Below are 27,778 nucleotides of genomic sequence, written 5' to 3'. Positions count from 1 at the left end.
TTTCAAAGGCTTGGAAGTGTGCGGGGAGAAGGAGCCGGCCTGGGGCCTCCCTACCCAGCAGCTCGCCTTTTGTTTTGAGATTTGTGCCCCCCTCCCTCCCTGCATCAACATCTGAGCAACAAGAGCGGTTTAATAGAGGACAGTTCTGTTTTGGAAACGACAAGAAAGCGCCTTGTCAAGTGTGACCTGGCCTCTCCTTTGTCCAGCCCTCCCCCGCTTTGTGTGCGCCTGCAATGGTTTTGTTCTAAGGGGCAAAGGAGTTGGACATGGATTTGTTGTGTTCCTGGGGTTTTCTTTCTTTTTTCTTTTTTGGCAGAGGCTAAAGCTCTTGGTTATTTCTGAGTACCAGGCATTTGTGGCGTGAGGGATTTTCAGAACCACTCCAGGGTCTTTGAGTGACCGCGTGGTGTCAGGAACAGTGAGTGGCAATGAAGCCAACTTTCCGACCGCCTGGCGTTTTCTCAGCTCATTGTATACATGTGTGAGGGACAAATAATTTCTCACAGTGCAGTTGGCCTTGAATCCTAACAGGAGCGTTTCCCCAAATGTCAATCGAATGCAAGGCTGTTTTGAGAACCAGCTTCGTGTCTCTTCTCTTGCTGTTTGCAGAAGGGATGCTGATATTTCCTTGTTATCCAGTTACATTGTGGCTAAAGTCTACACTGGCCAGTGTTGACTTGATCTCACTTGTTGCAGCAGCATTGGCTCTCATTAGGCTACTTGCAAAATTGCATATTGAGGGTTGGCTCAGTTTGATGGGGTCTGATAGAAATTTTATAACCTCCCTCAAGGCAGAGCTCATGTCTTACTCCTTTGGGCCAAGACTGGAAGGCAAGTTTACCAAGCAAATGAGTGGTTTTAATAAGAGGCAGGAAGATTAGGAAACCTGCTTGATAATCCTACTGCTGGAAATCTGCATGTTTGCTGACATGCACTGGGTGCACTGTTGACAGATGGGCCCTGTTCAGTCACTAAAGCTGTATTCTGTGTATGTCTCATTCAGGTGATCAGAAGTGTAGCATAACTTTGGTCCAGTGCTAAATCAGGCCAGCTTTCCATCTTCTATCCTTAATTATTCCAAATGAGTAAGGTTTTTCTTTTACAAGCCACCAGTAGAGATTGCCTTTTTCTTAGGTATTCTTAATTTTCAGAGCTGACCTAGGAATGAGTCCCTGCCCTTCTGATTGGTGGCCTGTCCTGGTCTTCTTTGTTAATTATTGATGAGCAGTTCTAGTTGGGAGGTGGGGGAGGTGTGCATTAAAACATTACTTAATTTGTTCTACAAATACTAGGATTCAAACATAAATTAAGGCAGGATTGCCCTGAAAGAGCCCACTGTCAAGTAAAGCCAGAGAACGCATTGGACACAGGACTGTGGTGTAGGTTGATGCATGGCCCAGGCAAGGGTGAGTTGGGCACAGAGAAGAAGGAAGAGTTGGTTCTCCAGGGCCAGGAGACATGTGGGGTAGGTATAAAAATCGGTAGAGAAGGTGATGCTAGAGCTGATTTGAGAGCAGAGTGGGTGTTTGCTGGGCAGCCAGAATGGTAGGGAAGCTGTTTCCTTCCAGGAAGGCAGTGTGTCCTCAGGTTCTAGGACCAGAAGAGCAGAAGGAGAGGAATATGATGGGAATGTAGGGTGTCCCGAGATAGCAGGGCCCAGGTGGCCTATTGACTGAAGCCTGGCTTCATTTATCCTGGGGGCTCTGGGTTAGGGAATGGCTTGAATCCTGCTTGAGTCTTCATTGTTTCAACATGAGAATCCTGAGGTTGAGTCAAGGTAAGTGATGGTGGTGGTCTCCACTGAAAAAGGCTGCGGTTGTTGAAAGAGCCTGGTGTCAGGCAGATGTCAGCTCTGTCACCTACTACTGCGTGACCCTCGGTAACCTAAGCCTCAGTTTCCTGCTCCATGAAATGGATCTTATAAAGTATTTACGTCTTGGGGTTGGTGTGAAGGTAGATAAAGAGAAGTGATCACTGTAAGGGCTCAGCCCACAAAAGCACCAAGTAAACATATACTATTTGTATCATCTTTATAATGATAGTACCAGTAACAGCTCCTAAGAAATGTCAGGGTGCTGGCCCCGCTCTACCAGCTAGCATCTTTCCCATTCATCCCAGGGATAACCCAGATAAGGGGTGAGAATGGCGTCAGGTGAGGCTGCTGTGGCCATGGCTTTTTACCTCTCTGTCACACAGTCTGGTTTCGAATAACCTGATGTTTGCCGATAATGAGCCTGGTGTCCTGGCCTGAAACTCTATGCCTGTTTGGACCTGTAGCGTCTCCCCTGTCCTCCAGGGGATATGCTCTGTGGCACATGGCTGACACCAGCTGGGGCTTATCGCACCTAGGAGTGTATAACTGCATTCCTCCCATTCTTTCCCTTAGCAGGTGTGGGATCTCGTTCCCACCTTGGGAAGGCCCCCTGGGTTCTCTGCAAGACTTGGTCCTGTTCTGGGGTGCTGACAGTCCAGGAAGAAGAATAACAAAGGAACCCAGGAGCTGCCGGTCCAGATAGAAGGGTGCCAGGAGTTGGGGACAGAGTGGGAGCAGGGAACACAGTCAAGGAGGGACATCTGGGAAGGGCTCCTGAGAAATGTGGCATTTCCAGGGAAACTTGAAGGTTAGAGGATTTGAACAAGCGGGAGAGTGGGGGAATATCTCTGTGGAAGATAGGATAGAGGAAGCATAAGAAACAGCTAGCAGGTAAGAGTAACTGGGCTTGGGACAAAACTGGGAGAGGGGAGAAAAGTCTGCTAGATGGAGAGAGAACTAGTGATGGCTCTTTTTGAGCCCTGAAACAAAGTGAGTTTCTTTTTGCCTGTGGTGCATCTTTTATAAGAATATCCAAACTTGAGTCCCCTTACTCTGGCTCCCAACTGTCCAGTCTGGCAAAGGAAACCAGTGGCCTCCAGCGTGAAGCTTTCTTCCTTTTTAAGAACATTCCATGGCCTTGTGATTGCTCACTAAAGTAACTTTCTGCTCTCCTCGCCAGGTCTAATTTGCCGTTCCTCAGCCGTGACATCTGATAATAGAACATTTACTGTTTATCAAAGATTTATCATGTGCCGCCTACTGTGCTAGGCAGGTGCTGTGCTTCCACTGACTAGGGAAGGGAGGCATTTGGAGGACCAGTGACATTGGGAAGGGAAGGGCCTGGGTCTGTGCTGGGTGATTCACATCTACTGAATCTCTTTTCTTAATAAGGACCCTGGGGAGCAAGATAGTGGTTCCCCTCTTACTCAGTTAACAAGCAACTTGAAGGTTCTCAGCTTGCAAAAATCAAAGCTGGGATTTGTTAGCCCCAGCCATGGTCCTAGTACTACACCTCCCACCATACACATGTGGCCCAGCCTTTCTCCCGTCATGGTAAATCCCAGTTAGGCTTGCTGGATTGAGAGGGCTCCACCAAGAGCAGCGTTGGGTCCCATGCATTCTTACCCCTTTACAGTCCTGGTGGTGACAGTGCTATGGGTTTTTCTGTGCTCTCCTCCTCAGCAGACCAAGGTTCATCTTAGCAGACAACAGCTGAGTGGACTTTGGACCAGGTCCAAGGGTTGTTCACATGAATGTAAACTAGTCTCCAAAGCATCCCCAGCCGCATCTTCCAGCCTTGATCCAGCAGTATTCCCTATCAACCAAAGATCCAGGGCCTGACTTCAGCAACCTCTCTGGACTCTGCTCTTCATCTCTGCATGTGGCTGCCCTCTTGCCACCTGCCCTTGTACATGCAGCCTTTGCATACACTGGACCTTCTGCCTCAAATGTTCTTCTAAAACTCCACCTGCTGTGTCCTTCACCCACCCCCACTTCCCAAATCCTCACCGGCCAGCCCCTCTTCCTCTGAAAGGCCTCTTCAGCACCCCCACGTGAGACCAGCCTGTGCCCACAGAGTGTCTGGGACAAGTGTTTTCTGATCTTCTGGGAGACTCAGTCTAGGGCTCTTTACAGGAAATTGAGGCTTTGCTGCCGTGTTCTGGAGACAGCTGGGTGGGTGTCTAGTTCTGGGCCACTGGCGTCTCATGGAGTTGTCTTTCCCAGCTCCCTTCTCCACATGGTAAGCAGCTTTGCTGCCTGTTCTTACCAGAACTCCCAGGTTGGAGCCTTGCCCCGCTCTCAGTACCTTATGTCATTTAGCTCCAAGCCCTCCCCCAGTTATATTCAGATTCACCGCTACCCATCCATTTTGCACTGGCTCAGGGCTGCCTCCCATCTTAACCTTGGCTCCAAGCTTCCCTTTACCTGCAACGCCATCTTCTCCATTCTCCCGTCCTGTTGGTGGTGGTGGTGGGTGATGGTGGGCGGTGGTGGTGTGGGTTTGTCTCTGCATCCTGCCCATCATTCATTAGGCAGATGTCATGGAGCCAGCGCTAATAGAAATAGAATGCAAGCCACACATGTCATCTCAAATTTTCTGGTATCCACATAAAAGCACAGGGGAACAGGTGAAATTAACTTTTATAATATATTTTAATCATAGACAAATTTGCCCAAAATACTAGTTTAAGATGTAATCAATGTAGAAATTATTAGTTATTTTCTATACTTTTTTTTCATACTAAGTCTTCGAGATCTAGTCTCTATTTTACGCATCTCAGTTTGAACGGCCCACATTTCTAGTCTTCAGTGGCTTCTTGGGGCTGGGGCTTTCAGGTTGGACCGCGTGGATATGGAGATTTGTGGAGTGCAGACCTTTTTTTTGAGCCCTCACCCGAGGATATTTTTTCCATTGCTTTGGCGGGGGTGGGGGAGAGAGATGTAAGAGAGACATATTGATTTGTTACCTCCCACACATGCCCCAACCAGGGCCAGGGATCCAGCCTGCAACCGAGGCACGTGCCCTTGATCAGAATCGAACCCGGGACCCTTCAGTCCAAGGGCCGACGCTCTAGCCACTGACTTAAACTGGCTAGGGCCAGACCTATTTTATGTTGTCTCTTGACTGCCATTTATTGGCATTATGGCCTTAGGGAGGGTGTCTTCCCCTCTCTGAGCTTATTATCTGCAAAACATGTGCCCTCACCTCATGAGGTTGTTGTAAGGATTGAACAAGACCATGTATGTGAAAGCTGAGCTCAACACCCAGCACATACCACTGATGATTGTTTATGTTGAAATGATGAATCCTGAGCACCTCCCAGGGGCTGGCATGATACCAGGACCTGCCTCCTGGCTCCTGGGCTAACCATCAGGTAGTCCATATCAAACTGACCAGGGGCCATGAGTGACAGAGGGAATGTCTAGCTCAGGTCAGGAGTTAGCAGGAGTACCAGAAGGGAGTGGTAATTCACGGGAGGCTTCCTGGTGGAGGCCACTCCAGCCTAAGCTCACGGGTCCTTTGGCCTCCAGAGCGCTCTGTGACAGCACTGGTGCCCTACAGCTCCCGTTTGCTAACTCTTTGTCCTGTGTAATTAGTGCGGTGTGCTTCGCTCTTGTCTCTAATTGTGTTGTACAGCGTGTACTTTATTATATCAGAGTATAATACCGTGAGCCTGGCAGTTATCTTGTTCACTAATTGTTTCACGTGTTTGTCTCGCCTGCCCCGCCAGATTACCGCTCCTCTGAGCAGCGTGCGAGTCTTCGGTGCCTTTTGTCTCCCCTGCCAGGGCAGGCTGGGCATCATGGCCCAGGTTTGAGTCCTGCATCTGCCACACTGACTTGGTCTGTGGCTGCAAACAACTCACTCTCCCTCCTGATACACAAGGTGACACCCATGATATTTAAGCCCCCATTCAGCCCTAACATTCTCTGATTTAGTGGATATCCATCCATTGGTTGATCTTCAGTGTTTTGAAAGCGGTGAATGGTCATTCCTTTGTTCAACAAGTATTTTTCGAGCACCGTGAAGGGCCAGATATTGGGGAGATAATGAAGAATGACAGAATTTCTGCCCTCAGGGTGCTTAAGGTTTAGAGAAGGGAACAAATAGAAAGGAATAAAAGTGTTAACAACATACTTAGAGTCATGGTCTACATTCATTCAGCACACCTTTGAATACATTTTGCACTCTTGTCCTGTGCTAAGCACTGGGAGTGCCACAGTGAGCCACACAGGCTGTCTGTCCTCGTGTTTACTCGCTGGAGGAGAAGACAGACCCATGGACCCACGAAGGAAGATGTCATCATGCACATGTGGAAGTGCTCTGGGGGAGAGTGGGGACACCAGGCTGGGAAGAATGAAGGTGGGGGCCCTTCTGGGGGTGTTTTGCCCTCCCACAGAATCCAGAGGGGAGTGCACAGAGTTGGCACCTGCCACCTACCCGTGGCAGCACGTCCTGAGGATGGGTGCTTGCTCTCCTGCCTCTGCACATGTGGGGGAGGTTCAGCAAGGAGGGTTCTAAACACAAACCAGATGAAGGCGGTGCCCGTGGGTGCCTGGGAGCAGGGGGTGGCCCCGAGAGCATGTGGCTGGGTCACCCTTTATAATTACAACACTGTGGTGAAGGCCCCGGAACCCAGGTGGCGGCGGGCGGGGGATGCCGGCTTCCCATCTGCTCAGCCTCTTTCGGCTCTGAATGGATTAGTTCTGTTTGGGTTGGAGCTTACTGTTGTGTGTGTTTTCATCCCCCCTCCCATTTGTTCTCTCTCCGTGGCCTGAGCGCCTGCTCAAGGAGCAGCGAGGGTCCCAGCTTGGGAGGGAGAATTGTGAAGTGGCCGTTGTCCAAACAAGAAAGGGAATAATTGGAGTTTGCATTCTTCTGGGCCCCTGTGGAAACTAAGATGTGGCTGGGGGTGGGGGGATGTCAGTGCCTTGGCAGTGTGAGAAGGTGGGGTGCAGCTGTAGAAACTGGGATGCAGTCTAGTCTGTATGAGTGACCCCACCTGGTGCACTGGGCCCTGTAGGTTAGTCGTTGCTATGAAACCAATGTTGTTGTGCTGGTGGTGGTGTTTCTTACAGATGGGATGTCTGAATGGGCACTAATTCATTCTTACCAACCAATCCTGGTGATGCTTCTGTAGCAGGAAACTGGGCAGAGAATTTAATATTATGGCAGTGTGATGTGGTTTACTCCATGCAGGCCTGCCACTGACTTCACCAAGTGACCTTGCTCTGAACCTTGGTTTCCCCTGTCTGTCCAGTGGGGATATTGATTCCTATCTGGCAGGGTTGTTGAGAGGGGTAAGTAGGTAAGGTGTATAGGAGAGCCATGTCACCCATGGGACACAGGAACTACTGTTCAGTAGAGCCTAAGGGTGTTCATCTCTTAAGGCCACACCAGGAGCACCAGGCATTTAGGATGTTGGGAATGCCTGTAGATGCTGCTGCCCTTCTTGATGGGGTTCAGGGGGCTTCTGCAGGTAAAGTAGACCTGCAGGAAACCAACACTGCTTTTACCACCTCTTTGAAATAAAAGGATGTGGTCTGTCACTCTTATTGGTGTTCCCTCAGTATCTCTCGAAGCTCGGCCATGGAATGAACCGTTTGGAGAGAGGGGTTGGGACAAGCAGGGGAAGCAGCCAAAGTCTCAGGCTGTAAGAGTCCACATTCTAGCTTAGAATCAAAATTTCACACATGTGGAACAATTAGAGAAAAATAACAGATGGTGTCTGATCAGATGTCACCACTCTGTGAAGCCGTCCCAGACTGCCCGCCCCTTCCCCATCCTGCAGAAATAATCCTTCCTCACTCTGGGGACCTGGAGCTGGGTGCAGGCCTGGGCGATACTGTGCATGGCACTGGTTGATAATTGGTTGTTTGTGCTATGAATTGTACAACAGCTAATGTTTGCTGAGTGCCTGCACATGCCAGGCCTCGTCAGGCACCTGTTTAGGTCTCCTCTCGGGACCTCCAGGCTAGTGTGTGCTTTCTCTTCTGCTGGGCTCCTGAGCCCTAGGCCAGCTCTTCTCGTGCATCCTCTAGACTTTTCTTAGGCCCCTCTTTCTTGGTTGTTTGGTCCTGGAGCCCTCTCCTGAGTTCGGTCTTGTGGGGGCTTTTGACCGATCTGGAAGAGCTCATGAAGACTTGGGCCAGCCACCAGTCCAGCACTGTGAACCAGTTATGTGATGTCCACACTCCCTTTTCCTCCCTAGGCCTTCATTCTCTTGACTTTAAAAAAAAATAGGGTTAGATTAAACAATGTCTCTGGTTCTGAGACTTGAAGTTTCTTTTGGAAATTGTGTTGGCTGGAAATGCCTTTGGTATGCTGGACCCTTACCTGGGCCCTGGAGATGCCCATGAGGCCATCTGCCTTCTGGGATCTCATGATCTAGTGGGAAAGACAAACAGACATAAGTAGAGGCTGGTGGTGCTTCAAGGGACCCAGTCGTTGGACGTCCCAAGAGAAAGCCTGGCTGGCTCTACCAGAGGGCTTCCTAGGCGCTGTGGCATTACGCGTGAGTCCTCAAAAGAAAAAGAAACCGAAGTTGGTGACTAAAAGGGAAGAGTGTGATGAGCATTCCAGGGCAAGGAAAGAGTCTCATAAAAATGCTTGGAAGCATGAAAAGACATGCCGTGTTCAGGAAGGAGGGCTTGTGTGGGTGGAGCTGGACCTGTGAAGGGCCAGGAAAGCCGTGTGCAGCCCAGAGTAGAGAGCGCGGAGCAGAGAGTGCACTGAGGTGCAAGCCTGCACCGTGAGTGGACCGGTTAGGTCTGTTTGGAGAAAGGAGTAGGGACAAGGGGAGGACTGCGGCAGGTATACCAGTGAGGAGGCTGATACAGTGGGTCCAGGCTTGAGGACCAAGTGCAGGTGAAGAGTGGGGAAGATGGCACTGGGGTGTTGTATGGAAGCGAGAAGTCAGGCTGGCCATTGAGAGCTGGTGTGATAGGGTTGCCCACACCCCCTTGACCCTCAGACAGTTTTCTAATAATTTGGTGCCCTTGTGCCCAAGAGGGTGGGCTTAGCGGTGATTGTAAACAGCTTAGGTTTGCTGAGGGCATTTTACAAAAAGCCACCTCTATCTGAATTATCCATTGAGCAAAAGCATGGTGGAGTCAGGGGCACGCTGGCCAGGTTCTGGGCATGTCTGTCTCCTACTGTGGGCCTTTGGTTCCCCTCTGGTGAAATAGTAGGGGTGGGGGAGAGATGGGACCATTGCCTGAGGGGTGTTAGCCCGCCCCCATGACTGCTGCCTTTGTTTCCTGGGGTTTGAGGATCACATAGGGCAGGGTGGCTCCATTCTTGGCAAGTGGAGTGGAAAATGCCAGTGTCTTAAAGCGAGTCCCAGAGGGGGTGGGGATGGGTGTGTGTGTACTCGGCTGGGCGTGCCCCTAAACATCTCCCTTGGACAGGGCATCTGTGCTAGCCCAGCTTGGAAGCTGCATGGAATCCCTTCCCTTCTAAAATGCTGTCTTTGCTATTAAATATTAATAATAAACAACCACTAACCCTCAGCTGGACTGAATCCCCTGCACACCCTGGGCTGTTGTTGCCTGTGCATGTTTGTATCTCCATGGCTATCCTTGACCCAGTGTGGCTCCTTGCACAGAGCTGTGTGTTTGTGTGTGTGTCTGTGTTTTGTTTTTGCTACTTTGGAGCCACTGCAGAATTTCTCATCACTACCAAGTTATTCCTTGGGATATATTTAGATAGAGTGAGATGATCGAGAAGTGGGCGATGTGTACTTGTGCTGGGATGTTTGCACATGTTGACCGTGGTGTTTTGGAGCCAGTGTCCAGGAGCTGACTCCTTCCTCAGCCCTCCTTACACACTTGTCAAGGAAAGGGCTGTGGGGAAGGGTGGGTGGCAGGACATGTCTTCTCTTACAAAGACGAAGAGCAGCCATTTGGACCCCAGCACACCCCTCTCCTTCCCATTGTGCATGATGAGAGATTGAGAACTGCAGAAAGAATGTAGGGGAGGCAGCGGTGAGCCCTGCCCTCTGCCCAGGGCAGCAGTCTCCTGGAGTGGGGTGGGCTCTATAATTGCACCCTGATAAGATATGAAATGAAATCACTTGGTGGTTTGTATTTATGAAAGTCCTAGGGACAGCACCGGTCCCCAGAGTGGTAAGGCGGGTGGGCCCTGCACCCCTGCTCTACAAGCTTCCTCCCACTTCTTCCTTCCTGCCCCCCTTGCAGTGTGCCCTCTCCTTTCAGTCTGAGTTTGTACCATTCGCATAGCAGCATGGCTTGGTATGGCAGAGAGGGGTCTGACTGGGGCCAGGGGCCTCGGTCTGGAGCTGTCCTTCCCAGACCTAATCAGCTTACAGTGGGGCAGGGCAGTGCTCTTGTGTTATTAAATTCAGAGCCTCGGTCTGCATGATGGAGGCAGCTTTAATGAGATTAGAAAGCTTAACCGAGATGCCAATTAAATCTGGGCCCGTACCTGTTTGGGCGGCTAAGCCCCGACCTGCATCTGGAGGCTTCCTACAGGCCTCCTGGGAGCCTGGCTGGGGAGGGGGAGGGGCACACGAGGCCTGCCCATCTGGCCAGCCATCCCGGACCTGGGGTCAGTTTCCCTTGGTCAGGGCAGAGGTGGAACCCAGGAGGGATCTGCAGGAACATTGATCCAGAACTCCCAAAAGTTAGATCCCTGCAGCCTGGGAGGGCAGGCAGTTGGGTTGTTGCAGAGCCCTCAGGTGAATTTGATGCGCAGCCAGGTTTGGGGACCAGGAATCAAATCCACCCTATTGTTTTATAGGTGAGGGGAAGGGAATCATGGGACAGCCAGCCAAGGCCTGACTGTTACTGTAACACCCTCCTTTCTTTCCAGCCCCTTTGGTTGTAGGCAGGGGATGCTGTTGCTCTTCCACTCACACCCCGTGTTGTGTTTGTTTCTCCATTTGTGCTTTACTTCCCTGTGTGAGGTAGGCCAGGCAGGGCATGGTGATTTCCTGTTTTACAGATGGGAAGGCACCATTGTACAGACTTCGCCAGTTTGAGACCTGCCCCAGACGGGTGCCAGACCAGAGGGCCTGGTTGTAGAGTTAAAGCCTTTTCTTTCCATGACTGAAGTCTTTCTTCTGGTCCCCACTGGAGGGTGTGAGGTATATGGATTTGTGATGACTGAACCTAGTCAGGAAGAACTGTGACCTGGCGAGGGCACTTAACCATCAAGATCTTCACCGGCAAGATAGGTCGCATGCGAAACAAAGGAGCGGAGGTTGCTGGGACATTGAGATCAGTTTCCCTTGGTGCCTACTAGAGTGGTGGCTTATTTTCATTCCTGGGACACAGGGATGGGAATGCTCCGAGGCTCTGCAGGTGAGCACTGTCTGGCTTGTCCCCACAGAGTGGAGAAAAGGCAGAGAGGAGGGTTTAGAAGGATGTCCATTCAACAAGTATTTATTGAGCACCTGATGGACATAGGCCAGACACACTGGTCTAGAGGAGGGAGCAGAAACCTCATTTTCACAAACTCTGTGAAGCAGGGCTTTTTATTCCAATTTTCTAGATGAGACCACCAAGGCCCAGATCTTTCCTGTCCATGGCCAGGTCTGTGAGCTGGAGGCCGAGCCTGTAACAGAAGGACTTTGGGACTCCTTCCTATTCTCAGGTTCTCGTTTCAAAATCTAAAGGCCTGTGGACAACACAGATTTAATTAAAAACTTCTTTCTTCAGTGGAGAAGACTCAGGCCATAGCCTCAAATGGATTAGATAAAAATAGAAGAAAAACAGACTTCTGTAGACTGGATTTGCAGTAGAGGGGGGAACTTGCTCATCCATCAGGATGGTCCTTCCACCTCTATGTGACTTACACATTTCAAGCTAAGAACAGAACCAAGATTCAAATTCAGGTTTTTTCCAAGGTTCTTATGTTTCTATCCTTCAGTGATTGTGTGAGGAGAGAAGCATGGAGATCTTTGGAAGGTAAGGCCCCTCTTTGCCCCCTTAACATTTAGGTTTATGAAAGTATGTTCCCTTCTTTAAAGTTACATCTTTACAAAAGGGAAAAGTAAGGAAGACATTTCCCAGAAGAGCCACGCCTAGCTTTGTCCCAAAAGCTCTTCACAGTCCACCCATTGTCAGTGGTTATTTGATTATTAGACATAGTAAATATTTGGATTCTACTTTTTGGAACCAACAGTCCTATAGGGAGATACCCTTTTTCCATATAATAAGGCCAAGTAGGAAATTCTGGAAGAGTCACAGGTAGAGTTTCATGTGAACTTGGAAGATGAAGAAATCATCCTGCCCAGTGCCCAGGGTGGCCTGAGGGATGGACGAATGGATTGGAATGGCAAAAACCGGCAAGGAGGGGTGGGCATTCCGGGTGTGGGGGATGGCATGTTGCAAAGGCTGGGGACCAGCAAGTGCTCCCTGTGGCTGAAGCTGGAGGCCCAAGAAAAGAGAGAGGTTGGAATGGGAAGAAGAGAGAGGCTGAGAGGGAATGATAGTCCTTCCATTAGCTCCTTTTTTGTTTTAACTTTCGTGCCAACCCCAGTAGAGGGATTGTCTTATATTGCGGAGGGGGTCTTCTTGAGTTGGGGTGAATTGCCTCCTTCTCTGAATTAGCTGGGGATCTGAAGCTCTTGCTCTTGGTTCAGTGCTCTGTCTACAACCATGGCAGCCCTCATTTGGTTAAGAGTTTGTTGGTATTGAATGTTCCATTGGGTGCCTTGTGAGATGGTTACAGGTAGAAATAGGTATCTTCTAATAGTGAGTTCTTGCTCATGAACCTACTCAGGGTCTTTAGTGCTTGCTCTGGGCTGGGAAGCAGGGACATTCAAGCTGGGCATTGATGGATGACTAGGAGTTCTGTAGATAGATAAATGGAAGGTAATGGGGGAGCTTATCGAGCAGAGAAAATAAAAGTAGCACAGTGTCCCCCAGGAGCTGGTTGGTGAGGAGCTGAAGCTATTCCAGGACATGTAAGCACAGGGAGCGGGCAGAGCAGGGGTGTGCTGCCAGAGGTCCCGGGGCTCAGAAAGCCTGATCTCTGCCCTCCCTTTCTCTCGGCCTCTTGCCCTCTCCTCTCTCCGCCTTTCAAGTTCTCATTTTATGTGAAGTGAGGGATTGAAGCAGCGGGGAGGAGGAGGACACATTCCTCCTGAGTGAGCTCAGGGCTTGTCCTGTGTCTTGCTTATGATCCCAAGAACCACGTCTCCTATAAATCTGTGGTTTTTGGAGGGTCTCTCTGTGATTGGCATAGGATTCCTCTGTCTATGGGGCACATTTTCTGCTACACAGAAAAAGACTTCTTGTAGTGGGACCTCTGCCTTGCTGTCCTTGTCGGCTTCCACCCAGGTCCAGGAGTGGTCCCCTCCCACCTCTGCCTGTTCCCAAGCCCCGAAGGTAGTAAGCAGGTTCTCTCAGCACCTTTAAAGAGGCCTGTAGAAAAAGTGGCTCTTTGGGCTAGTGGAGCAACCGTCTCTCTTCAGAGAGGCCAAGAACCAGGGCATCCAACCTGTCTGAAAATAAACAGAGGCTTTGCTTTGGGGGCAGAAAGGAGGCTCAGCTGAGGCTGGGAGAGGCAGCTAGATCTCAGCAACTCATAAAGGCCACTTTGATCCCCTCACTGTACCCAGCCCACTGGGCCGTCCTGACTTCCTTCCAAAGTGGGAATGACAGTGGGAAGTTTAGCTCCTTTCGGCCACCCCACTCCCTCTCATTGCCCTTGTCCTTCTTTGGAACTACAAATTTGAAGCTTTGCCGAGCATTAGCTTCCGTAGTCTTCATCGCTGTCTTGGGAGAGGAGGCATAACAGTGATCCCGTTTTACTGAAGTGGCCGGCGGCTCGGGGAGAAGCGGCCTGGCCAACTCATTTGCCAGCAAAGGCTGATCAGCACCAGCACCCAGGTTTTCTGAATTCCCAAAGTGTGGGTTTTACAGGAAGAAGGAACATTGTGTCCTGAGACGTGTGGGCATGGAGGTATGTGTGCAGAAGAGTGTGTGCATGCAGTGGTGTTTGGAAGGGAGGGAGTCGTTGTATGGATGTAGCCAAATGGTAAGTTAGTAGTTGCCTGAGTTATTAGCTAGTCTTAGAATTTGACCTTGTAGACATGGCGACTATTCTTGAAAAGCAGGATTTTTGCAAGGACTTGATTCATCCAAAAAATATTTACTGAGCCAGCACCTTCTCTGTGCTGTGCACACCGTTCCTGCCCTGTCCCTGGAAAGACAGCTGGCTAATTTAATAAGGAATTAACAGTCAGATGTGACAAGTGCTGTGATGAGGAACACATAAAGGACGAAGTTATCACCCAGGGGAAGAGTGGAGGAGAGAGTTTCAGAGGGTGGCTGGGGCATATTCATTAAGTAAATATGGGTGAATAAAAAGGCCTTTGTAAGTTAGCTAAGGGTACTAAATATATGTAAGTAATAATAGGTCTTTTTTTTCTTTTTTTTTTCTAATGGCACTTAAAGAATCTAATTTGTAAGACCCCGATGAAGGTCTTTGTAAAGCTTCCTTTGTGCTTCCAATACCATATGAATTGATGGGGGATAGGGGTGAACCACCTCTGTGAGAATCCTTATCTGTTTCAGAAACCAAGTTTCAGTCAGATTCTTAGTAGATGAACTGCCCTGCCCCCTCAGAAGCCTTTGATCAGTCACGTCATTTCTGGTCCTTTCAGGTCTGGCTCCTGGCCCCACCCCTTTAGCTGGTTTCTCATCAGGATCCTAAAGAATATATGTGATCTAGGATGCTCCGGTCCCATTCTTGGAGGATTCTAACAAGAAAGTCCTGCCTTGTGTGCCTGGCAGACACCCAACAAATATCTGTGGGCCTCTTGATGAGGAGCTCTGCAGGAATGGGCTGTATCAAGCGCTGAAGCAGACCGGTTCTGGTGTACACTTGGGTAATTTCTTCAGCCCCTCTGTATTAGGCTCTGTTGTAGGTGCCACTGGGCAGGTTGAGGGTGTGATTTGTCTTTCACAGGGTGATACCTGTGATCACATAATTTGAGTCAACTAGACCAGCTGTGTTTGGTTCCTTACGGACACTAAGTACCAGAGCTATTACCTTTCCTGCCTAAGAGACAGACAGATAATGTGCACGTGTGTGTGTACACACACACACACACACTGTCCATGACCAGTTAATTCTCTTGTTGGAAGTGTTCACATTTCTGTAAAATGACCATTCTAGGTCCCCTCCCTCTGCCGTCAACACCATTCCCTTATGTTTGCTCAGAACCCAGGGAGCAGGGGGTCCTGAGAGTTACTTCTCTCTGGCCTGATCCAGTGCAGCAAAGCTTCATTGTGCACCTACTGGGTGCCTGGCCTAATCCTGGAAGGCTTCTTGGACCTACTGTCTTTTGGCAGGGGTTCAGGGCAGGTAGGGCAGCAGGGGAAACCTTGCAAGGGCTCGCTCCCAGCACAAAGAGCCTTCACTGGAGGAAAGGGGCATGAGACAACGTGATTGTGTTGACTGCACGGCCAGCCCATCAGCATCTCAGTGGGCCAGCGCAGCTGGGGACTTAGGTAGAAAGGACTGAGTTGTGCAGTCTCACTCCATGTAGTTTCATGGCCCACCCACCTTAACCCTGTCATTTTATAAATGAGGCACCGGGGGCTCCGAGGAGGAGGAGGTTGACCTGCTCTTAAGTTCACCTGCTGGTTTTTCTTGAGGTCGAGCTGTAGCACCCTTTTGTGTCAGCTACAGAGTTTGGTAGAGGGGAAGAAATATGGACTTTGCAGTCAGGTAGGCCTAGGTTCAAATCCCAGGACTGCCACTTCCTGGCCTGATTGTAACTGTGGGCAGGCCAGCTCCCGGAGCTTCAGTTCTCTTTTCTCTAACATAGGAGTGATAATGCCACCTACACCCTAGGACTGTTGAGAGGATCAGAGATGAATACTAAAGGGCCAGGCCCTAGGAGGCACCTGTTACTATCAGCTGTTGTTTGTCCTATTACTCCTGTGGGCAGTGCAGGGAGAGAGCGGGGCAGTGACCAGAGCATATCACCTCCAGAGGAGTAGAGCCCTCACTGGTGAGGGGGGGAGGGACTTTCTCTGACTGCCCTGGTACCCTGGAGTCTTAGCCATTGCAACCCAGCACCCACCTGATGGACGGGTGAGATTTCTCTCTCCCATGTAAGTTTTTCTCTCCCTCATACCTACTTAGTTGCTGGTGACCAGGCCTGGCAGGTGCCTGGGAGCTGGCTGCCAGAGGCCTCCAAACAAGGTTCTCTGCCTTCTACATCTTTGGCAACACTGGCGCCTCGAGTGGAGACTGGCGCCAGGCTGGCACCCGGATTTCAGACAGTAGAGTAGCTGCACTGTCCCCATCTGATGGCTGGGTATGGAGGGCTCTCCGAGTGGACAGCAGCAGACTCTAAGTGCCCAGCTTCTTGTGGCGTTGTTTGGTCCAATTTCCTTTGCATTGTGACCTACATCATTCTTTATTTGCTAAACCCTCTGAGCAGGCAGCAGTAATAAATCAATTAATGACTCCGATGAATCGTTTAATGGCTGACAAATAACACTAAAGCCAACAGCTTGCATCTCTCCAGCAGTACCAAAGGATGCTGGTTGACTGGGGTGGGGGACAAAACAGAGACTGTTAGCTAAATTAGCTCAATTAGTGCATGCTTTAAAGGCTTAGGTGGCATCTGCTCAGCTCTGAGCCTGTGCGCCTGACCCTGCAAACCATGGCAGTAGGCTGCTAGCGGCTTCCTGGCCCATCAAGAGAGCTCTGGGATTGGGATTCCCGTCCCCTTTGTCTACGCACTCCTCCCCGGCCAAGTGTCAATGTCCCTGCTGTGATATCAGGAGACTCTAGTGAACTTTTCAGACCACGCACATCTGCCCTGCACTGCAGAGGATGAGCTGTGACTCTGTCCTCACTAGCTTGGATGCCAGCTGAGCAAAATGTGGACTCCCATTCTTGAAAGATGTTCTAAGGGCCATGTCTTTAACGATTTCTTTTAGACTTAGGGAAAAAAAGTTTCTAGAAGCAGGCATTTTTTTTGTTCTCTGCACACCTCAGTCCTGGCAGGATTAAGTTGTCATTGGAACTGAGCGTGTGTGCTGGTCCACGCCAGGGAATTTTCCACTTTCTAGGAGCAGCTGCCAGTGTTCTTGTTAAGGAGCTGTCACTGGCCTACTATGACATGTTTGCAGTTGTAAATAGCACCTTTAAGATAGTGGGGTGTGTGTGTGTATGTGTGTGTGTTTTGCTAATGGTGTAAACCAGAGCCTGAAGCTCATCTCTCTTTAAGAAGGAAACCAGCGTTGTACAAATAGCGTGCTGTTGATCCACTCTGCACTGTTCATTTGCGGGGGGCACTTCCAGCCCTTAATCTCCCTTGTCTTGCGTGTACATGCCTAGGACCGGCGCCCTGTGCCATGTAGCCCAGCTGGGGAGGTGTTTGCGCACGGAGGAGGGCGCCCTGGCTGGCATCCAGGGTATAACCAGATATTAATTACACGGGACTCCACCTCTTACACAAACGGTGCCCTTTGATCCAATTCCCAGAAGAAGCCGGATGCTTCCTGGGATGGCTGGGCAGGGCCCAGGGGATGGTGACCATGGCCTTCTCAGCACAGGGAGGCTAGTTCCTCTTTCTTTTGGAAATGTTCTGATTGGAATGTGCCTTTTTTTCATTTCTTAAAAATGAAATGGTATTTTCCCAGGAGTGAGGGTGGAGGTGGGCAAAGGGGTGGAAAATGGGGGATATCTGTAATAGTGTCAACAATTTAAAAAGAAAAGAAAGAAGTGGTATTTTTCTAACTTGGGGTAGAAAGAGGCCACTCCTCAAGAGTAGCTTCTGTCGAGTAGGGGACAAGTGCCTTCCAGCAGCCCTGCCCCTTCTATTCCCGCCCTCCTTTGTGTTCATGGAGTCACCTGTCTGGTGCTGTGTTCTTGGCTCAGAGTTTTCTGTTGGCTGAGCACCGATCACGCCTGAGCCCCAGTAGCTCCGGCGCCCCTTACCTGAGAGTCATAGTTAAGTTCCCCACACCCCTGCAGAGGGAAGAGGGCTCCCCTCCTCTACAGATGACAATGAAGGACTCTGGTAAAGTGAGGTGTCCGAGAACCCCAGCTCCTGGAGCACAGGTCTGGGCCTCGAATCTAGACCTCTATCCCGGTAGCCGCCTTTAAGTGTCAGTTTCAATATGTAGACCAGAGAAGCCCAGGCACAGCTAAGAGCCAGGCTCTGGTTTTAGCAGATCTGGGCCTGACTTCCAGTACTGCCTATTCCAAGCCTTATGACCTTGGACAAGTCCCCTGACATCTCGGAACCTCCGTTTTCTCATCTGTAGTCCCTGCCAGATTATTATGTGGATTGATTGGGGATAGAAACTGTGTAAGCCCCACTAAGGTGAGCTGGCCTAGCTGGGTCAGCAGTAGCAGCCTTCTCAGACTGGGTGGGCGGCTCTTTCTTTGGAAGGGCCCTCTCTTGTTAGGGGAGGGAAAATGAGTAAGCCCAGAACCTGCCCTGTAAGCCAGAGGTGGGATTTGTGCTCTGAAGGAGAAGCTGTCAGAGGCCTGATTTTCAGGGAGGGTTAAGATGACAGCAGTAATCTCTCCCTCCGTATCACCTCCCACATCTTCGAGTCCTGCCATCCTTTAAGGCCTTGGCTTGAGTGCCACCTCTTCCATAAAGCCTCCCTGATCCCCCTAATCCCCGCCTCGCAGCGCCCTCCCAGAGTACCTTTCCATGTCCCTCAGTTCTCTGTCACTGAAACATATTTCACCCTCTAGACCTTGAGGGCAGAGCCCTGCCTCTTATCATCCCCTGTCCTGGCGGGCACGGCGCATCTTGGGCAGCCCCAGGAGCCAGTGTTTGCTGAATGCATCCAACGTGTGTAAAGCACTCATAACTGGTGTAAGCTCCCACCGACCGTGTTTCTCCTCCCCTTCCCAGGGTAATTTACCGGTTGGATCCAACAGACTTCTCAGCGGTATCTTGCATTCCTACATACACACACACACACACACACACACACACACACACACACAAAACCACCACCACCACCACCACCACCACCATACCACCCTTTCCTTAGTGAAGGCCAACTCGGTGAAATATTTGCCCAAAGGACCAGAGTTAGGAGGAGGTCAGTCTACTTTGGGAAGAGCAAGATCTAGATGGTGCTATATGCAGAGGGTGCACTGTGCTTACCTTATGTTTGCATTGACCTGTGCATTATTTCTTTTCATAGTGTCAAAAAGCACACAGAACTCTTGGGAACTGTAGGGTTGGGGGCAGGGGGGACACCGTTATATGGATTTCTTGAACCCAAGGTTGGGGTTGGAGGGACAGAAAGACTAAAGTGAGTCACTTAGGATAATGCACTTCTCTGTGCCTCAGTCTCCTGACCAGTAAACAGAAGTGACATCTTCTGAGGGATATTGAGGAGTAAGTACTTTCTTCTCTCTCTCCCAATCTCTGGATCAGTTGCTTCTCTTTGCATTCCCTCTGTGTACCTGCATTCACCCTTCACCCCAGGAGACAGAAGTGAGATGGGACTTTTGGGAAGAAACGCTGGTGTCAGGACAGCCCTCACTTGGGCCTGATGGCCTGGCTGTTGCAGGTTGGGGCTTTTCTTACCTATACGTGGCCCAGATTTTTCAGGTGGTTTGGCTAAGAGCTCAGTGTGATGCCCACTGTTTCCTTGGAATAGCAGGATCTCAGCTGCCTGGTTTAGGGCTGAGCAGAGGCCCAGGGGCAGGAAGATTTGTCCACGTCACAGGGTAAGTGGGTTCCAGCTGGAGTGATACCCTGACCCTCACTCAGTGCAAGGCTCTTCTCATGTAATCCAGGAGACACAGGCACTAGGTATTGTGGCTCTCCCCTTTAGTAGAGAGGAAACTGAGGCTGATGCAGCAGAGTGGAGATCAAGCCCACATATTTTGTTAACATAGCTAACCCACCACTTCCCCAGGCTGCTCACTCTACTGCTCTGATCTGGAGCAGCTTCTGGTGGGCCAGTGTCTGCTTCTGGACCCAGACTGGCCCTTGGCTCTGGGAGAGCATGTCCTCCTTCCACGTGATGGCCCCCTAGCTATTTGGAGGCAGGGATCCTGTGTCACTCACTCCTGTGTGTCATCTGAACCTATTTTTAACACCAGCTGGTTCTGTTTCTTCACGTAGCAACAGCTCTGTCTTTTCCACGCTACAGAATTAGAGCCCCTGTTCTTCAAAACGAAGTCTCTTCTTCTGTGGTCTGTGCATAAAACCCAGAAGTTTTGCCCTGCACCTTTCCTTCATTTGACCTCTCTCTCGGTCTTGCCTTTCCATCTGGGTGATGCCATTCCCTCAGCGAAATCTTTGGTTTGTCCATGCTGCTAAAATTCCCTCTAGGAAACTTGATCCAGAGGGACCCAGGTCCCTCCAGTATTATGTACAGAATGGATGACACCAGTGCACTTGTCTCTCCCTCCCCTGGATACAGCATCACCCAGAGGCCACCATCTCTCACTTGTCCTCCTCCTGTGGTCAGTGCAGGGTGTCCTCACTCCCCTATGTGACCTCCATGGGCACACAGCCAACCCGCGTACCCCAGGTCCAGGGTGCTTGGCCACGTGGCCTAGGGAAGGTGCACTTGGTGGTTTCGCATGTGGGCCCCATGCTGCTGCACGCTGAGGCCTGAGTATTGGGGTGGGGCGAGGAGGGAGGGGATTTGCCGAACAAAGTTCCATTTTGTAGCCTTGTAAATCAGTCAGGAGGGGTTGGCCGACCTGGCAGGAGTCCCGAGGTTCACTCTGAGCATTTGTGGTTATTCAGCTTTCCAGGCGCTTCACGTGCATAGAACCATTTTTAAGACAAAGTAAAAATGGGTGGGGGGATCTTATTCCAGTTTGCAACTGAGGATAACTGGGGTTCTCGAGGTGAGGCTGGAAGGTAGTACCTTATAGGGAACATCCCCCGGACACTCACTTCTTGGCGCATGCACAAATGCTTGTCGCCTATCGGGCTACTATGATACTAGATGGGAGGCTGCTGGGAGCCTGTCTCTTGGTTTCTCTACAGGGGATTCTTTCATGGAGTGAGGAAGGGGCTGGTATCACACCGGGGCTCACCAAGTCTGCTCGTTCTTGGGGCCCTGGGTTCTCTGGATATGGGAAGGTTTGTCAGGGATGCATTGGGATGCTTGGTACCGGGTTCTCAGAGACCATTCTTCTGCTCAGAATCCTTCCCTGTTGCTTAGAGCAGAAAGTCCAGATCCCTTAGCACAGCTTTCCAGGCTCCTCACTGTCTCTCAGATTCTTAGGCCACAGGTTTGACTCTGCTTCTCCAGCAGGGGGGGTGGGGGGGCGGTTGTCTTCAGGTATCCCCTCACTATTGAAAACCAGGTTTGGATAGCGAGGGATGCCCACAGTTGGTGTGGCACCTGTAACCAGCTGGTGTGTGTTTGGAGCACATGAAGGAGGTCCCCAGTGGTTGTGGAGCCACCCTGGGATCATAAAGAAACCCTCTTTAGGGAGAAAGTTGTGGGATCAGCCCTCCTTGGGAGTCCCCCTGGCTGTGAACAAGACTGAAATACTTTCAGAGCTTCAGGCAGTTGTCTGAAGGCACCTTGGACTTTTCCAGTTGACTCTACCCAGGAGGCTTAGAAGAAGCAGCTGACTGGAGTGGGCCACTCCACCCTGCAAGGCCTGTTTTCTATTTAGAAAGAATTTTAAGTTAGTTTTGTAAAAATGCATGAGTTACCAAACTGCATGCCTGATTGATCCTGCCCTTTTTAGTCCATGTATGTACGCATATGTGGATATATGTTGGTAAGGAGGCCCTGGGGCAGGGGCAGCCCAGATGTCATTGGCTGCTATCTGCAGGCCCCAACGACGCATAGGTTTGTGGGTGGCTTTTAATCTTTGATCTCTGAGTGTTCTGTAACGCACAGAGGAGAGTTTACATGCGGGGTACTCTGGAAGGAAGATGGTCGTCCTGTTTACGCAGGAGCTGCTGTTTTGAGCCCCTGCCCCCTGGGTCTGTGGACTGGGCTGGGGAGAACAGCTTGGTAGAAGGGCCCTTGAAGTCAACTTTTCTGACTCCTCCATTGGACATGTGAGGAAACTGAGGCCCAGGGTGAGAAAGGACTTGTCCATGGCATCCCAGCTAGGACTGAGCCCATTGGTGGAGGGGGCATGAATGGCTTCTGAGTTCAGCACTCTTTCAGCTCCTGCTCCAGTGAGGGAGGGGGGTCTTCTGTCCTGTACACCTACTGCAGCCCTGGCCTGCTGTAGGCCTCAGTGAACCTCGGGGGGAGGGGGGAGTTCAGTTAAGGTTTTGTGTTTTTTAGAGAAAACTCACATGAGACACTTTGCTGAGTGCCTTAATGGAACTCTTAACTCAGAGTTAGAAACCGCAGGGAGAGGCCAGTTCCTAGCAATCTGGAAAGGCCTGGCCCCAGACAGCCAGGTTTGCTCAGGTCTCTGAATAATAAAAGTCATGATCATTTATTGAACACCTGCTGTATGCCTCACATTGAGATGGGTAACCAGCCCTTGCTATTGAAGTGTGGGGGTAGGGGCAGTGCCATGTTGATAGATGTGTTGGGAGGTGTCCCTTGGATTGGATTTTGTGAGAAACAGTGACTCCTTAACTCCTTAGCACCCTATGACACCGATGGCCACTTTTCATTTTTTCTTCATGATTTTCTGCCCTTCAGGAAGTTTTCTGTTTATTCACACATTTTTCACTTTGTAATCAAAGAACAGCAATAGCTGTCATAATTCAGGACAGATTTAAGCACCGCACACTACTTACCGTTGCTGCTAGAGGAGGCTTGAAGTCATCTCCTCAGCTCCCTGCCACCTTAGTCATGGCTAACGTGCCTTCCTTTTACTGAAGGGCAACAGAAGTCCTTGCTCCACCCAGATGTCAGAGAATGACACGATCCATTTACTAGAACCATGGTCACCCAGCCCTGACATTCAAAGGACCGCGGACCAGCCACCCACCCCCGGTTCCTGAAACCATTGACTCCTTCCTGAGTTAGTAGAAAATGAGATCTTGGAGTGAGGGGGTAAGCCATGCTCCCAGGGTCAAGTTTTCATTTAGAAGAGTTTCTAAAAAAAATTACAAGATATCTTCATGTTATATTCATAATATGTAAAGAGCTCTTCTGTATCACTAAGGAAAAATATCACATACCCAAATAGCAAAGGGCATGAATGTTTTACCATAAAAGTAGATCTGCAGGTGGCCAACATAAACCATTTCAAAAGGAAGTGATCCACGAGATAAGTCAGATTCCATAGATACTAGTTTATAATTAACAGGTTAGCAAACACTGATGAAATGCCTATTAATTAAATTGGTTAAATAACGATACATCTATATTAATAATAGTTTCAGTAAGAAAAAAAATGTTTTTGACTTGCTCTCCCTCCTGGGAGCACACCCACACCTTTCCCTTCACCCTGTTCCCCCATAGGCATGTATCTCCTAAACTCTAAGGGACCCTAGAGACTTGCAGCCAGGGGAGCAGTGGGCAGCAGCAGCTCGTCCAGGCTAACCCCTGAATGTGTCTATCTCTAGGGTCCCCTTTTCTCTGACTACCCAGCAGCCCTGCCTTGGCTCACTTCTGTCACTTTGACTTTTATTTCTCAGTGTGCCAAAGCAGCCCTGCCTAGGCTCTCTCCTGTTGCATCTTCTGTCCTAAGCTCTTCCTTTTTTCACTCTCCCCAGCTTTAATAAACATACTTTCAAAATTTTAAAAAATATGTTTTCTTTGACCACTTAACTGGGGTGGGGTGGGGGCAGGTAAGTGCTCATGACATTATTTAACAAAATTCAGCAACTAATTTTCTTTTTACTTTGCTGTGCTCTGAAATAGGGAAGTGTTTTATACTAAATGACATGTGCTAATTTAAAGAATTTAATTAGTGAAGCTTTCTAGACCTTTATACACAAAACGTTGTTTCCGGGCTGAAGGCTGAGGAAGAGTAGGTCTGGACTCTCCAAAGAAGTCACAGGAAAAGGGTTGTCTTGAGGCTGTTCTCCGCACAGATGTTTGTTTCCTTGTAAAGTGGGGGTGCTTGTTTCTACCTCAGAAGATCACCTTGAGGGCTCAGGGAGAGATGGTGTGAAAGCACCCAGCCTTTTCTGAGCCTCAGGCCAGATGGCTCCCACCATCCACACTACCCGGGCTGGGCCTCCACTAGATCTTCAGCACACCACAGCAGGAGCTCCACCTTTCCCATCCTCGACCCAAGAACAAGTCAGTTCCACAGAAGAGGGTTTAGGTTTCCCACCCACCTTCTAATCATTGTCATCGTTCATCCACCCACCCTGCTTGACTGGTGGACTTGAACAAAAAGACATGACTAATTGGTAAAAGACCATGCGTGTCCCCGGAGGGTGCCTCTGTTTTGGAAAGATGTCAGTTCTCCTTTAAATTTGTGTATACAGGGATGGGCAAAAGCAGGTAGACACTTTCATTGGTGGTTGGTTAAATTACTAGCCACCATTAACTAAAAGATAAATCATAAATAAGGACACGAAATAACAATAATGACAATGGTAAGACAAATAATACAACAGTAAATAAATAATAATATAAGAATAAACTCTGTGTTTCCCATATCCATAATTGTAAACCTACTTTGATACACTAGGGCAGTGATTTCCGGTGTGCTGCAAGAATTTTCAAAACATGGAATACCTGATATTTAGTCAGGGGCACTGACCTCTTTTCCCTAGATTGTCAAATTAAAAAATGACAACCAGTGGCTGTCTGGTGTGAATAAATCAAAATTATACCCTTTTTTTGGTCAGATAGGCAAAAAATGCATTTTTGGTGTGCTGCAGAATTTCAGTAATTAGTTCATGTGTGCCATGATGAAAAGGGTTGAAAATCACTGCCTTACAGGATGTTTGTCAGAATCTCATAATGACAGAAAGGGAGGGTTGCTTTTTTGTGGACAGAATCATTTTAAAATGTTGGGCCAGAGCAGCCAGCTCAACCCCACCCCATTCTCTTTACCCAGAGCCTGTTAAAACACTTACTGCGTGCCCATACTGAGTCCTCTTTTCTTTCAGATTACTGAGCTTTCCCAGTTTAGTAATATATTAATATTAATCCTCTACAGTCCTGAAGACCAAGCGGGGCAACAGCCATCCCCACTTTTTATAGGAAACTCATACACAAAGGTCATCTGACTTCCCATGGTCATCCCTTGCTGGTACAGGCACCTGCGCTTGGACCCAGGTGTATCGCTTCCCGGGGGATCTGTTTGTTTGCTACGTGCAGTGTTTGTGGAATTCACACACTGCTTCATTCTTCCATCAGAGTTGGAAGTCAGGAGTTCTGTCTGGTTCCTATTTTCTGGCTGAGGAAAGGGAAGAAGTGACTTCTTCAAGGTGGGGATGGCACTCTGCATTTATAAGAGAGAAAGAGGCATTCCTGACCCCGAGTGGCTCACTTTTGTTTCTCAGAACCAGTCAGACCCCTGGGGAGGTGATTAGCGATTCAGTTTCAAATTCTTCCTGATGGGGTTTTGGGACCACTGAGGGCCCAAGTGGGCTTCCTGCAGGAGGAGGACCTGGGAACTTCAGAATCCTGGGGAGGAGCAGGGCATGTGCCCAGGCAGGGCCGTCAGACCTGCATAGTCTTGAGCAGCCTCTTTCTGCCTGTGTGAGCACAGGACCAGGCACAGACACGCTGACCACAGGAACAGGTGGGACACAGATTGTCTGGAAGGAGGCCAGGCTGAGGCGAGCAACGTCTGCTCACCCCTGGGAGGCATTTGTTGAGGCAGATGTACCAGGTAAATGCTGGAATTAGCAGCATTTAAACGGAAAAGTAATGACCCCTTCCCCTCCCACCTCCTACATTCTGTAGCCCACTTCCTGTCCTATAGCACCCAGGACCCTGGCAGGACCAACAACACACCTGCCCCCCCTCATTCTCCCCAGGGACATTTCCCAGCTGGGCTGTCTGTGTGTTCATTAAGTCTTGGGTATTTATTGGTCTTCTGCTCTGTGCAGCATATGCCAGCCTCTTAGAGAGGGTACAGACACTTAGGAAGCACCTCACCTGCCCAGAGGAACTTTCCCGTCCTGATAAAGCAGCTGAGTGGGTAAGGCAGGCCCTCCTTGCGTTCGTAGCAGCTACTGCATTCTGGCCACCCACTGCCGCTCCGCAGTGCGCATGCAGCGTGGTGGGCATTGTTCCCCCATTTTAGAGAAGAGGAAATGGAGGCTCAGAGTTCATCACTTGCCTAGGAAGGGACACTTGGAAAGATGGTATTGAGGAGGGTCTGTGGACGATGTAGGTGGACAAGGAGAGCCTGGGGACCTGGGGTGGGAACTTTCTGGCTCTCGTTGTGGGTACAGCCTAACACTTCGCCTTCTTGTCTCCACAGAGTGCAGCAGCCGCCCCGAGCCCAGTGCTTGGCAACATTCCCCCCAACGATGGGATGCCTGGAGGCCCCATCCCGCCGGGTTTCTTTCAGGTACGTGCTGGGCCCTGGGTTGGTCCTGTGCTCCCTTCACTCCAGGCCAGTCTCTGGCAGGCGGGAGGGAGGGAGAGAAAGAGAGGAGTAAGTAGTAGCTCAGTTTGCCATGGTCTAAATACCGTTGCTTTATGCTGATTGGAGCCCTTCCCTTCCCATCCCTTTCTCCACCCCTTCCAAAAATGGAGGAGAGGAGAGAAGAGATGGAGAGCAGACACCTCCTGCATGTGCTGGAGTTTGTTTTCTTCACACCCGCTTCGCAGTCAGACACAGCCGCCCCTGGTCAGGCCGGCGGTGGGGCTGCTTCCAAGTCCACGTGAAGCTGTCTTTTAACAAAGGCTTTCTTTTTCTTAAACAAGTAAACTGTTCTTTGTTTCTGTTTTGTTGCTGCTGTCGTTGTCATTGTTTACTTTGCCTGTCCAAACTACAAACCTTAGGCATAATCTGAGAACACACAAAACCCACCATCCTGGCAGGTCTCAGAATCCTTTCCCTCTGGTTAACCACTTGATTTTTTCCGAGTGTGATCACAGACGGCGCCCCATGAGCATCTGTGCCCGCACTCTGCCCCGCCAAAGGCAGGAGCAATCCCACATTGGTTGAGAGCCTGGCCTTTTCCAAAAGACACCTTCTTGAGCTCTCAGGGCCTCTCCGTGTTGTCAGGGTTGGGTGCAGCTGCCACCCTCTCCGCACCTCCTCCTCTGTCTGCGCCATCGCCTCTGGGGGGCTCATTCTGTTTAAGCCATATTGGGACCGGGAAGTGCCGTCTTGGAAAGGTGTTGGCATGCAGGGCTGGAAGGAACTTTTATGGTAAAGCTCTTGAGTGTAGCATCCCATTCTTTCAAACCTGTCTACTGCTGGGCTTGAGAATCTGCCTGAGTTCCCCAAGCCTTTTGCAAGGTTAGCACTTCCAGGTAAAAACGTGTAAGGAGCAGTTGTGTGGAAAAGAAGGCAAAGATTTTTTGTGAAGCCCAAGAATTCTAAACTGTGACCAGTGAGGCAGAGTCCAAGGACATGGTGCTCAGTGGAAGCCAGAATTTCACACCATGTATTCCAGCAGTGAGACGTGGGCTACAGGATGCAGAGGGCTCCCTGGCACTGGAGTATTTGAGCAAAAATAGGATGGATACCTTGTAGGGATGTTAAAGATGAAGATGACCTAGAAGACACTTCTGCTTTGCAAGATTTCACATTATGATTGATGTCTAAGTCCCAGGAGAGAAGGGCTAGGATATGCTGCTCACCGCACACAAGGGAGTCAGTGAACTATGGATGTTCCCTGAAAACCCGAACAGCATGTGGCCTACTGAGGTGGCAGTAAGGTGCCCCGAGTGAGAGGGACATAGGGATGGCGGTTCAAGGCATTAGATGGCTACAAATGATGTATGCATTCCTAGCGTGCTTCCCAAACTGGGATCTTGTCCCAGGGGTGGAAGTGGGTACAGTCTCAGAAATTGGTGTGTAGGCTCCAGGTTGGACCAGTCCAGGTGTTGCCTGGGGATTGGCTTGGGGTAAGGCCTCAAGCATCGGGAAGAGGGCCCAGGCTTCAGAGAGAG

The 27,778-nt window shown here is 50.0% G+C and overlaps 1 protein-coding gene across 6 annotated transcripts in view; it reads left to right on the top strand.

Annotated features, from left to right (window-relative positions):
• The window catches only part of SSBP3 (single stranded DNA binding protein 3), a 151,414-nt gene that overhangs the window by 84,964 nt on the left and 38,672 nt on the right, over positions 1 to 27,778 (top strand). For all 6 annotated transcript variants that reach the window (XM_081144463.1, XM_081144462.1, XM_081144461.1 and 3 more), the window contains exon 5: positions 26,133 to 26,222. In XM_081144463.1, coding sequence (XP_081000589.1) covers positions 26,133 to 26,222 — 90 coding nt within the window. The remainder of the gene's footprint in view (positions 1 to 26,132; positions 26,223 to 27,778) is intronic.

This window comes from Miniopterus schreibersii, assembly GCF_964146895.1.
Source record: "Miniopterus schreibersii genome assembly, chromosome: 8".
NCBI lineage: Eukaryota > Metazoa > Chordata > Mammalia > Chiroptera > Miniopteridae > Miniopterus > Miniopterus schreibersii.
The sequence above is the reverse complement of the archived record's forward strand: the minus strand, read 5'-3'. Positions and strand labels throughout refer to the sequence as shown.